The 17,016-nt window shown below is 40.6% G+C and overlaps 1 protein-coding gene and 2 gene segments (V, D, J or C); 2 read left to right on the forward strand and 1 right to left on the reverse strand.

Annotated features, from left to right (window-relative positions):
• SALL2 (spalt like transcription factor 2) overlaps positions 1-17,016 on the reverse strand; it is a 915,550-nt gene that overhangs the window by 652,162 nt on the left and 246,372 nt on the right.
• LOC101279208 (T cell receptor alpha variable 8-4-like) overlaps positions 1-17,016 on the forward strand; it is an 83,900-nt gene that overhangs the window by 19,566 nt on the left and 47,318 nt on the right.
• LOC125963603 (T cell receptor alpha variable 17-like) lies at positions 3,920-4,767 on the forward strand. The segment is given in 2 exon segments: positions 3,920-4,018; positions 4,197-4,767. Coding segments are annotated over 2 exon segments (423 nt in total).

Consider the following 17,016-nt stretch of genomic DNA (forward strand, 5'->3'; position numbering starts at 1 on the left):
TGAGCATCACTGGTGTCCCACAGGATGGCCAAGCACTGCAGGAACAAGAAGTGTGGAAGGGCTTCCCTGGTGGCGCAGTGGCTGACAGTCCGCCTGCCGATGCAGGGGACACAGGTTCGTGCCCCAGTCCGGGAAGATCCCACATGCCGCGGAGCGGCTGGGCCTGTGAGCCATGGCCAGTAGGCCTGTGCGTCCAGAGCCTGTGCTCCGCAGTGGGATTGGCCACAGCAGTAAGAGGCCCACTCACCGCAAAACGAAAACAAAAAAGAAGTGTGGACAATATGGCAGGACCTGGAAGAGATGCTGCTTCTTCCTGCAGTGTCCTTCCCGTTCCCTCTACTGACAAAGCTTAACATCATGCCAGCTGGCGAAGGAGAAATGTTTACAAGGTCCGTGTCCAGAGTCACCCTCTGAATCCATGAAGGGTAGATTTATAACTGAAAGGCAATAAATTGACAAGTGGCATGCCCCATCTTTCTGGTTATTGATCTTTCCTACACACCCCTCCATACACATTTGAACTTCCAAACAACGGTGAAATGACTCTATGCTTCTATCTAACAAGCTAAAGCTGTCCTTTGAACAAGTGAAGATGTTCTCATCATTTCCCCCAAATGAGGAGACCCATAATCCCAGCAGTCACTACGGATCACTGGCAGTATTAATTACTTCTAAAATTAGGAGGAAATTTCATTGAAAATGCTGTTAGAGTAAATTGTAAACTTAATCTATGACAATCTGCATATAAAATAACTATGGTGAGAAGAAAGAAGAGAATGGCAATGTATACAAAGGAACACACATGTAAAGAGCAAAAAGAAAATATAGAAAACTACTACATTCTTTGATTCCCAATTTGGTCACGATACTGCAATTGACATGGACGGCTTCTTTCTTTTATTACACAGTTTATATTTTCCCTGCCCTCAGCCATAACCTCAGTGGATTAGGTTACTTCCCTAGTGGTGTGATCCAAATCTTCATTCTCAAAGGGTCTGAGTACTCAAAAATCTTGTCTTTTTATTGCTTGCTGTAATTTAACATTAACGTTTAGTATCAGGCTTGGAAGTTCCCAGAGGCTCCCCTAGGAAATCTCCTGGATTCCAGACATAGTCCTCTTTATATCTGTTGTGTGGCAGCTACCTAATTCCTCCTTGGTAATTGGTATCAATCACTCCAGTCAGTAGAATAACCTCATTTTCTATTCATTGCTGTGAGACATATGTAGCCCAAATGGCCACATGGCTGTCTTATCTTCCAATTCAGTGAAATTATTGCTGTGTCCCCTGGTGAAAGCCTTCCTCCTTTCAGAGAGTAAGACCTCCAAACCAATACAGCTCAAAGTTACAAACATTGGGAGCAAAAATACTGCTAGTAGGTTACTGGTAGTAATCGTGAGAGCGTCCACTCCCAGAGCCACTTCCTTGATTCCTGGACTCGTGCATTCTGGGTATGGGGGAGAAAACATCATATAATAGTCTCTGCTATAAAGCATATATTGCATCATATAAGACAGAATCCCATCTTTTTACAGAGTTGTTTTCCAACTGGTGCTATAACGGAATCAGTAAGCCATTCTACATTTCAACAGGCCGGCCACTTCTGGGTGATGGGGTATGAGGTAAGATAAATAATCCCATGGGCATGTGCCCACTGCTGTAATCTTGTGCAGTGAGAATAGCTTCTTCCTCAGAAGAAATACTGTGGGCAATCCCTTGATGAAATTAGGCATTCTGTGAGTTTATAAGGATGATGCTGGCAGAGTACAATGAGCAAGGAAGACAAATCCATGTGCAAGTATATGTGTCTACTCCTGCGAGAACAAATCTCAGTCATCTCCATCATGGAAGATGTCTAATGCAATCCACTCGTCATCAGGTGTCTGGGCAGTCTCTCTGGGGAATGACACCATATCAGGGGCTCAGCATTAGTCTCTGAGTTTGGCAGATTAGTCACTGAGCAACAGCATTAGCTAGGTCAAGCTTGGTAAGGGGAAACCAATGTTTTTGACTTCATGCATATCTTCCATTCCTGCTAGCAAGGCCACTTTGCTCATGGGATCACTGACCAAGCATCTGGGTGGCTGGGGAAAGATGTTGACACATCTATAGAGTGCATTGTTTTGTCCATTATTAAGAGCTTCCATTTCCCTTGGCCAGTATCCACATAGTGCATAATTATCTTGACAGTCTGTGCCCATTCTGAGAGGTCCATCCAGATACCTCTTTCCTAGATTTCCTTGGCACTAATCTTCCGATCTTGTTCCCTCCAAGTCTCTTACTAGAAAAATCATTAGCAACTGCCCAAGAATCACTGTAGATCAGTACCTCGGGCCATCTCTCACTGTAGAGAACATGAATAACCAAAAGGTATCACCTGATGATGTGGAGGGATTGTCCTTCATCTTCAGCCTTCAGTGGGCTATAGTGCTAGTTTTGTGTGGTACCAAAATAATGTGTAAATCCATATGAAAAATAGGCTTGATTTTCTTGTTCCTTATTAACTGATTATAACGAACTCCCCAGAAGATTATAGACATGGTTAAGGGAGAGTATACAAAAGAAGAAGAGTTTGTGTCAAAGGAATCTGAGGAGCTTACTCATTCAGCTTACCTGGATCTTCTGGGGATGACTGAGCCCCGTCTCTTATATATCATTTCCACTTGATGATAGATTGCTGCTGGGCATGATCAACAGTGCAGGTATGTAGTTGGACAACACTTGGTTCATGATGGAAGTTCAGGCTGCATGGTCACTAAGTTAGTTTTTTCCTAAGTTAGATATTCAGACTTTGCCATGGTCAATTAGCAAGTCAGAAGCTGTTTCTTAAAAGGAGAACCAATATTTAAAGAAAAGGGCATATATTCCCCACAGCCTCCAATACTAGTGGAGTATGCTGCAATTTTCCTGTTGGTGTTTCCCATGTCTCCATCCTATTTGCCATGGAAACTCCAGGCATCATTTTTGGATCTGCTGGATCATAAGACCAAAGTGATGAAGCAGATAGCACTGAGATGTTCCTTCCTCTGCAATTTTTAGAATAGTTTAAGAAGGATCAGTGTTAACTCTTCCTTAAATGTTTGGTAGAGTGACTCAATAGCTTTTTTTTCTTTTTTGCGGTACGCGGGCCTCTCACTATTGTGGCCTCTCCCGTAGCGGAGCACAGGCTCCGGATGCGCAGGCTCAGTGGCCATGGCTCATGGGCCCAGCCGCTCCGCAGCATGTGGGATCCTCCCGGACCGGGGCACGAACCCGTGTCCCCTACATCGGCAGGCGGACTCTCAACCACCAGGGAAGCCCTCGATAGCTTTTGACTCCAGTTATTTGACCCTATTGGAGATGCTGAGGCAAACCCAATATTAATTAACTTATTCCTTTTTTACTTAATTCAGCCAGAGTCAGTTTCTGTTACTTACCAATAAGAACCCTGACTTATATACAATCTCATTCCAGCATTAGGCAAATTAGAAAAAAGAAAAGAAAGCTCATATATAAAATACCAGAAGTGATTGTAAGAAACCTAACAGTGCTCCTCAGAGGTATTCTGTAAATACCAGGCATCAATATTCTTTCTTAATTGAGTTTTTACATGAATTAAGCTGTATCTGTTCTTACTCTAGGCTAGAACTGGAGTGTAATAAAGGCAGAGAATAGACTAGCTTTGTAATTTCTTCTGTATCAGCTCTAACGCTTCACCTTCCACAGCCGGCTCTATTAGCAGGATGATGTTGCCACCACAAGATGGCAGTACCCTCTCTCCACAGATTTGCTTGGTTTGAAATCAACATGTTTGTATTGAAAGCGCAGGATTGAGCTCCCTCTGATTGGCTGGGTAAGAAGCCTGAGTCTCTCTCTGGGATCCAGAGGGACTAGATAAATATACTCAGAAAAAAAAACTAGACTGAGGAACCTGACTTCATTTCAGGCTCCGGAGCTGAGTCTCCTGTGATCCCAATAAGGAAGGAGAATGGAGAAACTCCTGACCGTGTCTTTGGTGATTCTGTGGCTTCAACTGGCCAGTGAGTTGGGGCTCTTGGCAATGGGAAGAGGGTGACCAAAGTTCCGAGCCCACAAGACAGAGGGGCAAAATCTTGTTAATTGGGAAATGTACCCCCAAATTATGGAAGGAAATGCAAACACTAGAGAGTGAAAATGCAGTGACTGACTCCTGGCCTCTGGCCTTGTGTTTCTGCCTAGGGGTGAATAGCCAGCAAGGAGCTGAGAATCTTCAGGCCCTGAGCATCCAGGAGGGTGAAAATGCCACCATGAACTGCAGTTATAAAACTGCTATAGAAACCTTACATTGGTACAGACAGGATTCAAGGAGAGGCTTTGCCCACCTGATTTTAATACGTTCAAATGAGAGAGAGAAGCTTAGTGGAAGACTGCGAGTCACGCTTGACAACTCCATCAAAGGCAGTTCCCTGTCCATCACGGCTTCCCAGGCTGCAGACACTGCTACTTACCTCTGTGCTACGGATACACAGTGCTCACCAGGCAACTGCAGCCCCAACGCAAAAGAGGCAGCCCTGCCAGAGCTGCCTCTTAGAAGCCGCAACAGTGTGTAGACTTGGTGGTTATGTCTTCCCACAAAGGAGAGTCTACAAACAGCTGGCAACAGGAAAGGGAGGCCTGTCAAATTCCTGATGTTTTTGGCAGCATGTTAGACTAGGGTAAAGGGCATGAGATTTAGAACGGGAAACTGAAATACCAGCTTCAGCTCTGCCCATCCTGGCTCTGTGTCCTTAAGCACACCATCAGTGTAGCAGCCTTCAGTTTCCTCACTTTAAACAAAGGATTTGGACTCATGAGCCTAAAGACCCTTCAAGCTCTAATTTTACCAGGTCACCTGTGGAGGATGAGGAAGGACTTGTCAGTATTAGAAGGTCTCATCTGTTATATGTACAGCCCCCTCAGGATTTAGGTGGCTTTGAGATGCATGAGAGGATTTTTGCATTTCTCTAATTCTAACAGTAGATTCATCAGACATTAGAGTTAAAAAGGATCTTAGGACTCTTTCAACCAAACTTTTCATTTTAAAGCTGAGGAGTGAAAACGTTGTCTAATTATAGACACAAAGATCTGAATCTTTGGATTAGTAGAGACAAAGATCTGAATCTGATTCTCCCATTTATTAGTTGTGTGATTTCCAAGCTTCAATTTCTCCATTAAAGAGATGGGAATTTATCAGAGAGTCATAATCTTTCCTCATACAAGTGAGAGATGTATGTTCTCAGCTACCAGCTCCTAAAATATTGTGTTTTGAAAATGGATACTTCTATTATCACATATATAACAGTTTTCCATCCATTTTATTCTTGCTTCTGGTAAGAATAGTTTTTTTGATACATTTTTGATGCTACTGAAAATGTGTTTGTGGAGAAAGCGCATTTGTACTTATGTGATGCTTGGTGGAAAAGGTGGGGGAGGGCAGGCGAAAGGTTGGTAGGACTGTGGTTCCCACATTCCAGAGCTTCAACCACCAACATCACCTGTATCAGAATCACCTACAGCACCTGGAAGATCTGGGTTATTAGGCACTTACTCAATCAGACTCTGATGCACTGATGCATTGTATTTATTTATTTTTTTTTTGAGGTACACGGGCCTCTCACTGTTGTGGCATCTCCCGTTGCGGAGCACAGGCGCCGGACGCGCAGGCTCAGCGGCCATGGCTCACGGGCCCAGCTGCTCCGCGGCATGTGGGATCTTCCCGGACCGGGGCACGAACCCGTGTGCCCTGCATCGGCAGGCGGACTGTCAACCACTGCGCCACCAGGGAAGCCCGATGCATTGTACTTTTAATGAACATCTTCTATATCAGTTAGAGACTGGGTCAGCTTCAACTTACAGAAACTTCAAATATAATATTTTTAACAAGGTAGAGTTTACTTTCCTCTCACGTGAAGAAGCTCTGTCATATGTATCATATGCAGTCCAGGGCTGCTATACTACTGTCATCATGTTATAAAAAATCAAGGGGCTTCCTTCTAGCTCTCTGTCTCTTGTTCTTAAAGTGTCACTTTTGTTTATATACTTGGCAGAAACTGCTAGAGATCCATCCACATTATACACATTCCAGGCAGAAAGAAAAAGAAGGTCAAGCGGCAAATGAGTACATGCTGGCCAAGTCAATCATTTCCAGAAAATCCACCCAACAGCTGCTACTTACATTTCACTTACCAGAGTGTTATTCCATGTCCCCACCTTTCTCCCGTCTGCAAAGGAGTCTGGGATGTCAGTATTTTTTCAGTCTCAGCATGTTGTCACTCACATCAAAACTGTGTTTCTATTAGTAAGAAATAGGAGAGAATGGACATTCTTTAGGCAAATAGCAATTTCTGCTATCCTCAGCTTAGGGTATATTAAGGCTCATATGGGGTATTTTGCTTCATAGTTATTCATTTCTGAAATACTATATCCAGTCTATCTCCCAGTTCTGTTGTCTTTGCTTCCTAAAGGTCTCCAGAAGATGTCACAAACCCCACATGCTAATTCACCTCCACCATCCAAATTAAAAATCCATTTTAGTCCCTTGCTCCCTAGCATGTGACACACCCCATCATTCTTCAATGTAGTCCTCTGTACCACAGTGAGAATGATCTTGTCAGAGTGCAGATTTGAGCATGTCAATCACCTGGATCCCCATTTGCTCTTAGAATAAAGAGAAACTTCTTTTAAAATTTTTATTTATTTTAATTTTGGCTGCATTGTGTCTTCGTTGCTGCGCGCGGGCTTTCTCTAGTTGTGGTAAGCCAGGGCTACTCTTCGTTGCGGTGCACAGGCTTCTCATTGTGGTGGCTTCTCTTGCTGTGGAGCACGGACTCTAGGTGCACAGGTTTCATAATTTAGGATTTTGTTACGTCTCCAACCGCATTTCACAATGCACTCCTAATCTCTCTCCCTCTCTGTTTCTCTCTCTCTTCAACAATACTGGTATTATTTTCTTTTTCTAAAATTAATTAATTATATTTTGTCTGCGTTGGGTCTTTGTTGCTGCGTGTGGGTTTTCTCTAGTTGTGCTGAGTTAGGGCTACTCGTCATTGCAGTTCGCGGGCTTCTTATTTCCGTGGCTTCTCTGTGGCACAGCACGTGCTCTAGGCGCGCGGGCTTCAGTAGTTGTGGCACGTGGGCTCAGTAGTTGTGGCTCGTGAGCTCTAGAGCACAGGCTCAGCAGTTGTGGTGCACAGGCTTAGCTGCTCCACGGCATGTGGGATCTTCCTGCACCAGGGCTTGAACACATTTCCCCTGCATTGGCAGGTGGATTCTTAACCACTTAACCACCAGGGAAGTCCTTAAGTTTCTTAAAAGTACCTTTTTCCTACTATATGACCCCTTCATAGCAACTGTAGGTGATTTCTTATTTATTTTCCTTTTCCTAAATTTTTTTCCTCCCTTCAAAAGAGTAAAAAAAAGAGTAAATGTCTATTCATTCTTATACATCTGTCCAAGAGTCAGTAGCTGAAGGAAGCTCAGGGGGCATTTTTAGAATTATAGACCTCTGCATTTTCACATTTGCAGTTTCTCCTTTATTTCTTTGATTATTTGATTAAGACCTGTTTTCATTACTATTTCTGTGAGTTCCTTAATGGTAGCGTCCATATCTGTGTGTCTCACCCTTGAAAACTCAGCATCAATGTATCTTAGGCATTAGGATCATCTAATTTCCTTCTTCTTCTTTTCTATCCATTAATGTATTCTTTATTTTAAGTCTCCTCAAAAAGATATGATAGTATTTATTAAAAAAAAGAAATCTTTGGAAGTTTATGGATACATTCTTATGGCATAGCAGGGATTGGCAAAGCACAGCCCACAGGGCAGAGCAGCCTGCCACCTGTGTTTGTAAATAAAGTTTTATTGGAAAACAGCCATGTCCATTTATTTATGTATTGACCATGGATGCTTCGTGTTATAAGAGCATAGTTGAGTAGTCACGACAGAGACTATATGACTTCAAAACGTAAACTACTTACTATTTGACCCTTTACAGAAAAACCGTTTGTCAACCTCTGGGGTGTAGGAATTACATGGGAATTTTTAGATTTGCAGTTTTTTGTTTGATAGCAACAAATTAAATAATAAAAGCATACGACTAATCAACTGTATGGCCAACTTAGAATACTCCCCTTGGTTTTGAGGCTTTTGTGTTCTTTACGTTATTTTTATCAAATGAAAGACAAATGGAATAATAGCACTTTACAAATAAAAGCATCTCAGTTCTTTAAATGGATAAAAGTGTTAAGAATATTTTTTAAACATTTAAAACATTTTTACTGAAGTATAGTTGATTTACAGTGTTCTGTTAGTTTCAAGTGTACAGCAACGTGATTCAGTTATACATGCATATCTATTCTTATTCAGATTCTTTTCCATTATAGGTTATTACAAGATATTGAGTATAGTACCCTGTGCTATACAGGGATCTTGCAGGGCAGTTTGTCTTGCATAACACATGAGCCAAGATTTTCTTGACGATTCCACCAAAGGATCAAGAAACTAGAGGAATAGTTCTGTCAACTTTTATGTAACTCCAAACAAAACCTCCTGCTGCTTCTCAGCCAGCCATGCTGTTTGCTTTCTGCATACTGCATAATGGAGAATTTAACAGTTATCATAGTTTTAATGGTACTGGAGGATGTAGTCACTGTCCTCACCTAACAGGGTGGATGTCTGGACACCCACCTGAAGGTAAACACTGCCTTCTTCCCTAACATTCTGGAGTCCTGCACACTGGGTGCTGGACACCTGAGCATTGGGAGTTAAACATCAGGATAAACAGGCCAAAGAAATGGAGAGGGAGATAAAAGAACAAAAATAAATCGAAATAGTGGAAATAAAGTATTCAAGCAGGTTTTATTCCCCTGGTGATAACTGCATCAGCTCTCTACTTCCAGTCTGAGCCCTCATTCCACATGGCTGGGTCCAGGCTAGTGGGAGTACAGGCAGGGCATAAGATTTGTTTTACTTATCTGCTCCTCACTCAACAGAAAGCAATTTGAGATAAGAATCATGTCTGGTTTTGGTTTACACATTGTAGACAACTCCGTAAATTTCCAGAATGAATGCTTGAGCCTAGGGATTCCTGAACATGCACAATAATATAAGAGTACCTAGGTGGTCTGCTGAGCCAGAGAGTCTTGCCAGCAGGATAACTCTACTCAAGACCTTAATTTTAGTAAGAGCTAAAAAAATAGATCATTTTAACTGGTGAGAAAATCTATGTAGGTGAATATGTATCATTTGAAGAAGACGATTCTTGTGTTCAAATGACTTAGTCATAGCCATTGTGACTAGATTGACAGCACTGCCCTGAGAGTCTGTGTAAGGCAACATCACAGCTGTCTGCAGAAACAAAGTCCCCATGCCTTAAAATAGTTGATGTGAGCAAGTAACAATGTTTTGACTTCTTGCTATAAATACAGTCATACTTTGCATAAAGTAAACGTAATCCTAGGGAAAGAACAAGCTATGAAATGACCCTGTCAAATCTTCTGCTGTGTTCACTTCACTAGCACAAATAATTGCACAAGAAACTAGACAAACAAGCTGACCGACACTGAGCAAACAGTTCTTTACATTGAGATTCCTGAATCCCTAATAATACAAATAAACAGGAGACAGATAAATACCACACACGTGCCTCTGGAATGAAGAGAGTCTGGCTAATACTATTAAGTATCGAAACTCTATTTTTTTAATAAATTACTTAGTTGAATTAAAACAAGAATGTGACAAGAAGTGAAAAGGTGTTTCAAAACAACTAAATGAAGTGGAGATAGGCAACCTTCCAGAAAAAGAATTCAGAATAATGATAGTGATCCAGGACCTCAGATAAAGAACGGAGGCAAAGATTGAGCAGATGCAAGCAATGTTTAACAAAGACCTAGAAGAATTAAAGAACAAACACCGAGAAGAATTCAAGTACAAGCAAACAGATTTGAAAAATACAATAACTGAAATGAAAAACACACTAGAAGGAATCGATATCAGAATAACTGAGGCAGAAGAATGGATAAGTGACCTGGAAGACGGAATGATGGAATTCAGTGCCATGGAACAGAATAACAAAAGAAGAATGAAAAGAAATAAAGACAGCCTAAGAGACCTCTGGGACATTAAACTCACCAACATTCGCATTATAGTGGTCCCAGAAGGAGAAGAGAGAGAGAAAGGAGCCAAGAAAATATTTGAAGAGAATATAGTCGAAAACTTCCCTAACATGGGAAAGGAAATAGCCACCCAAGTCCAGGAAGCACAGAGAGTCCCAGGCACGATAAACCCAAGGAGAAACACACTGAGACACATAGTAATCAAAGAGACAAAAATTAAAGACAAAGGAAAATTATGAAAAGCACACAAGGGAAAAAACAACAAATATCATACAAGAGAACTCCTGTAAGGTTAACAGCTGACTTCTCAGCAGAAACTCTGTAAGCCAGAAGGGAGTGGCACAATATATTTAAAGTGATGAAAGGTAAGATCCTACAGCCAAGTTTACTCTATCCAGCGAGGATCTCATTCAGATTTGATGGAGAAATCAAAAGTTTTACAGACAAGCAAAAGCTAAGAGAACTCAGCACCACCAATCCAGCTCTAAAACAAATGCTAAAGGAACTTCTCTAAGTGGGAAACACAAGAGAAGAAAAGGACCTACAAAAACAAACCCACAACAATTAAGAAAATGGTAATAGGAACATACATATACATAATTACCTTAAATGTGAATGGATTAAATGCCCCAACCAAAAGACACAGGCTCGCTGAATGGATACAGAAACAAGACCCATATATATGCTGTCTACAGGAGACTCACTTCAGACCTAGAGATACATACAGACTGAAAGTGAGGGGATGGAAAAAGATATTCCATGCAAATGGAAATCAAGAGAAAGTTGGAGTAGCAATACTCATATCAGATAAATAGACTTCAGAATAAAGAATGTTACAAGACACAAGAAAAGACAGTACATAATGATCAAGGGATCAATCCAAGAAGAAGATATAACAATTATAAATATATATGCGCCTGAAATAGGAGCACCTCAATACATAAGGCAAATGCTAACAGCTATAAAAGAGGAAATCGACAGTAACACAATAATAGTGGGGGACTTTAACACCTCACTTACACCAATGGACAGATCATCCAGACAGAATATTAATAAGGAAACACAAGCTTTAAATGACACAATAGACCAGATAGATTTAATTGATATTTATAGGACATTCCACCCCAAAACAGCAGATTACACTTTCTACTCCAGTGCACACGGAATATTCTCCAGGACAGACCACATCTTGGGTCACAAATCAAGCCTCAGTAAATTTAAGAAAATTAAAATTATATCAAGCATCTTTTCCGACTACAAGGCTATGAGATTAGAAATAAATTACAGGGAATAAAGCGCAAAAATACACAAACACATGGAGGTTAAACAATATGTTACTAAATAACCAAGAGATCACTGAAGAAATCAAAGAAGAAACGAAAAAATGCCTACAAACAAATGACAATGAAAACACAATGATCCAAAACCTATGGGATGAAGCAAATGCAGTTCTAAGAGGGAAGTTTATAGCAATACAATCCTACCTCAAGAAACAAGAAACATCTCAAATAAACAGTCTAACCTTACACCTAAAGGAACTAGAGAAAGAACAAACAAAACCTAACGCTGGTAAAAGGAAGGAAATCATAAAGATCAGAGAGGAAATGAATGAAATAGAAACAAAGAAAACAGTAGCAAAGATCAATAAAACTAAAAGCTGGATCTTTGAGAAGATAAACAACATTGATAAACATTTAGCCAGACTCATCAAGAAAAAGAGGGAGAGGACTCAAATCAATAAAATTAGAAATGAAAAAGGAGAAGTTACAATGGACACCACAGAAATACAAGGCATCATAAGAGACTAGTAAAAGAAACTCTATGCCAATAAAATGGACAACCTGGAAGAAATGGACAAATTCTTAGAAAAGCACAGCCTTCCAAGACTCAACCACGAAGAAACAGAAAATATAAGCAGACCAATCACAAATAATGAAATTGAAACTGTGATTAAAAATCTTCCAAGAAACAAAAGTCCAGGACCAGATGGCTTCACACGTGAATTCTATCAAACATTTAGAGAAGAGCTAACACCCATCCTTCTCAAACTCTTCCAAAAAATTGCAGAGGAAGGAACACTCCAAAACTCCTTCGACAAGGCCACCATCACACTGATACTAAAACCAGACAGAGATACTACAAAAATGAAAATTACAGACCAACATCACTGATGAATATAGATTCAAAAATCCTCAACAAAATACTAGCAAACAGAATCCAACAATACATTAAAAGGATCATACACTGTGATCAAGTGGGATTTATCCCAGGGATGCAAGTATTCTTCAATATACACAAATCAATCAGTGTGATACGCCATATTAATAAATTGAAGAATAAAAACCATATGATCATCTCAATAGATGCAGAAAAAGCTTTTGACAAAATTCAACACTAATTTATGATAAAAACTCTCCAGAAAGTGGGTACAGAGGGAACATACCTCAACATCATAAAGGCCACATACAACAAACCCACAGCAAACATCACTCTCAATGGTGAAAAACTGAAAGCATTTCCTCTAAGATCAGGAACAAAACAAGGATGTTCACTCTCTCTACTTTTATTCAACATAGTTTTAGAAGTCCTAGCCACTGAGATCAGAGAAGAAAAAGAAATAAAAGGAATCCAAATTGGAAAAGAAGAAGTAAATCTGTCACTGTTTGCAGATGACATGCTACTATACATAGATAATCTTAAAGATGTCACCAGAAAACGACTGGAGCTAATCAGTGAATTTGGTTTAGTTGCAGGATACAAAATGAATGCACAGAAATGTCTTGCATTCCTACACATTAACAGCAAAAGATCAGAGAGAGATATTAAGGAAACAATCCCATTTAACATCACATCAAAAAGAATAAGACACTTAGGAACAAACCGACCTAAGGAGACAAAAGACCTGTACTCAGAAAACTATAAGATACTGATGAAAAAATCAATGATGACACAAACAGACAGAGATATATACCATGTCCTTGAATTGGAAAAATCAATATTGTGAAAATGACTATACTACCCAAAGCTTGATAGGGATTGCACCGAATCTACAGATTCGGTGCAATCCCTATCAAACTACCAATGGCATTTTTCACAGAACTAGAATAAAAAATTTCACAATTTGTGTAGAAACACAGAAGACCCTGAATAGCCAAAGCAATCTTGAGAAAGAAAAATGGTGCTGGAGGAATCAGGCTCCCTTGCCTCAGACTATACTACAAAGCCACAGTAATCAAGACAGTATGGTAGTGGCACAAAAACAGAAATATAGATCAATGGAACAGGATAGAAAGCCCAGAGATAAACCCACGTACCTATGGTCAACTAATCTATGACAAAGGAGGCAAGGAAATACACTGTAGAAAAGACAGTCTCTTCAATAAGTGGTGCTGGGAAAACTGGACAGCTACATGTAAAAGAATGAAATTAGAACACTCCCTAACACCATACACAAAAATGAACTCAAAATGGATTAAAGACCTAAATGTAAGACCAGACAATATAAAACTCTTAGAGGAAAACATAGGAAGAACACTCTTTGACATCAACAACAGCAAGATCTTTTTTGACTCACCTCCTAGAGTAATGGAAATAAAAGCAAAAATAAACAAATGGGACCTAATGAAACTTAAAAGCTTTTACACGCAAAGGATACTATAAACAAGATGAAAAGACAACCCTCAGAATGGGAGAAAATATTTGCAAATGAATCAACGGACAAAGGATTAATCTAAAAAATATATAAACAGCTCATGTAACTCAGTATTAAAAAAAGAAGCAACCCAATCCAAAAATGGGCAGAAGACCTAAATAGTCATTTCTAAAAAGAAGACATGCAGATGGCCAAGAAGCACATGAAAAGCTGCTCAACATCACTAATTATTAGAGAAATGCAAATCAAAATTACAATGAGGTATCACTTCACACTGGTTAGAATGGGCATTATCAGAAAATCTACAACAACAAATTCTGGACAGGGTGTGGAGAAAAGGGAACCCTCTTACACTGTTGGTGGGAATGTAAATTGATACAGCCACCATGGAGAACAGTATGGAGGTTCCTTAAAAACTAAAAGTAGAACTACCATAGGACCCAGCAATCCCTCTACTGGGCATATACCCAGAGAAAACCATAATTCAAAAAGACACATGCACCCCAATGTTCATTGCAGCACTGTTTACAAAAGCCAGGTCATGGAAGCAACCTAAATGCCCATTGACAGACTAATGGATAAAGAAGATGTGGTACATATATACAATGGAATATTACTCAGCCATAAAGAGGAACGAAATTGGGTCATTTGTAGAGACGTGTATGGACCTAGAGACTGTCATACAGAGTGAAGTAAGTCAGAAAGAGAAAAACAAATATCATATATTAACGCATATATGTGGGATCTAGAAAAATAGTACAGATGAACCAGTTTCCAAGGCAGGAATAGAGACACGATGTAGAGAACAAATATATGGACACCAAGTGGGGAAAGCGGGGTGGGAGGGGGTGGTGGTGGGATGAATTGGGAGATTGGGACGGACATATATACACTAAAATGTATAAAATAGATACCTAATAAGAACCTGCTGTATAAAAAATAAATAAAAGAAGGTGTTTCAAGAACCAAGACACCTAAGTAAGGTCACCTATCCCTCATAAGGCTAAAGGTGTAAGGCTGCTGTTACCTAAGTATGGTTCATGCGCCCAAAGGAGGCCCTTTCAGGGTGGTTTACCAAACTCGATGAGTTTTCTCTCTTTTGTTGCAGATTAGTACTGCCCAAAGGATTCACAGTGACCCCCCCCCCCCCCCGCCATTATCTCTCCCTCTCACTTTTTGTACATGTCCCTCCTCTCTGGTACACTGGTCCACAAATTCTAGGTGCTTCAAGATTCGCAATCTCCTATTCCGTCTCAATCTCACAGTGAGACAGCTGGGCTATTTTTGGTAAATCCCTCCCGCACTGGTGCCGAGAAGCTGCCTCCATGAAGTAAGCTGGGCAATGGTCGGGCTCACCTCATCTGTTTTCCTTATCTCTGTGCTACCTGTAGTCCAATGTCTAAAAGTTGTTTCATATAGTTTGTCCAATGGAAGGAAGGTCAACTCTACCTTTATCAGTGAAGAAGTTACAGTAATTTGTTTTTATTGTATTTTACAAATATGTCATTTCATGATGGATAGGGATAAAATCCTTTTCAACCAACCACAAATTATTTGAGACCTGCCTTAGGTAATGTTTCCTCGGTGGCATGCTTAATGAGTCTTGGGGATGAACAGTAATTCAGGCAAAGGATTTGGGGAGATTAGGGAGCACTTTCTAGGCAGATGAATCCCTCTCTTACCCATGGGAGTCATGGAGACATATGCAAGGAAGAGACCTCTGACTATTCCAGTTAAAAATTCTGCCTGGGATTATTTGGGTAGCTAGAGATACTTGTACCATGCAGAAAATGATGGAAGCAACAACTGAATATTTCCCTAAGCATGCTCGTGTTTAGAGCTCTCTTCTGAGTCCTGTCCCATTCCCCTTTATCTATGCCTCAAGCTATTAATATTTTATCAGGAAAAAGAGGTCAGATATAGCTGTGGTGCAATTTTCAGGATGAGCACCAGAGGGCGGGGTTTCCTACAAATGTGGTTCCTCTTTTTATTCAGGTGCTGGTTTGACTTGTTTACTTTGTAGCCACAAGAGAGATTACTGTTGCTGTGCAGAAAGGGGCTCTCAGTTTCTAAGTGAGGAGTTTCTATAATATTCAGCTGCAAACTAGCCCCATTAGATTTGGTGTATTCTAGGGAGCAAGGACCATTGCCAACATGTTTTCTGCCACTCACTCTATTCTTGTGATCTTCTTAATATTCAGTAAGTAACATTTTATCCTAAATGTTCATGATTTTTCATTTTCCTATAATTATAGGTAACTTTAGTTTTCTTCTCTGGCTGAAAACTCTCCTTCTGTCCATTTATAACATAAAAAAGTGATTCTCTTGTAGGAGGGACCAATGGAGACTCAGTGAACCAGACAGAAGGCCCAGTGACTGTCTCAGAGGGGGCGCCTAGGACCCTGCACTGCACTTACCAGACCTCTGAATCAAATATCTATCTTTTCTGGTACGTCCAGTATCTCAACAAAGCTCCGCAACTCCTCCTGATGGGCTCGAAGGCAAACCAGAGGGCAGAGCATCAAGGTTTTCAGGCCATTCTTGTTACGAGTGACAGCTCCTTCCACCTGCAGAAAACCTCAATGCAAGCATCAGACTCGGCTGTGTACTACTGTGCTCTGAGTGACACGGTGAGAGGGGCTGCAGGGGGAGCTGAACACAAACCCAAGGGGAGCAGGAGGGCTGAAGTGAGCAGCCTTGGGAGGAGGAGGTATATTCTCTCCTTGGGCAGTGTTTAGTTTATTTAGAGCTTTTCAGGAAAATAAATCAAGGTCAGATCCAATTCCTAGAAACCCAGGAGGTTGGGACTTGTTCGTCAGGGAGAATAGGGTGGATGTCAGTCTTAAAGAAGACCCAAGCTCTGATCCCCAGAAGCATCCCTGTTCAGCCAGAAAGACTCCTCCCTTCTCTAGACTGACTTTCAAAAACATCTATTTTCTCTTAATGTAAGATGGATGTTAGATGTCACGATATTAGTATATTCATTTAGGGAAGAGAAAAGGAATAGATGACTAAAAGCTGCATCAGCTGAATCACAATCATATATCAGCACAGGGATGCCAAGCAAATCATACACAAATTTTCACGCGGCTGAGACGTAACGCTGTTGAGGCGCTGCTCTCAGTGAAATGAGCCAGAGTTGCTGCAGCAGTGGGATGAAAAGGCATTTGTGATTTTTGAATGGCTACATTTTTGATATAAGGAACTAGGAATGCATGGTCTGGTGATTTTGCCTTCATTTTGACTATAGGATGGG

This window comes from Orcinus orca, chromosome 2 (genome assembly GCF_937001465.1).
Source record: "Orcinus orca chromosome 2, mOrcOrc1.1, whole genome shotgun sequence".
Classification (NCBI taxonomy): Eukaryota; Metazoa; Chordata; class Mammalia; order Artiodactyla; family Delphinidae; genus Orcinus; species Orcinus orca.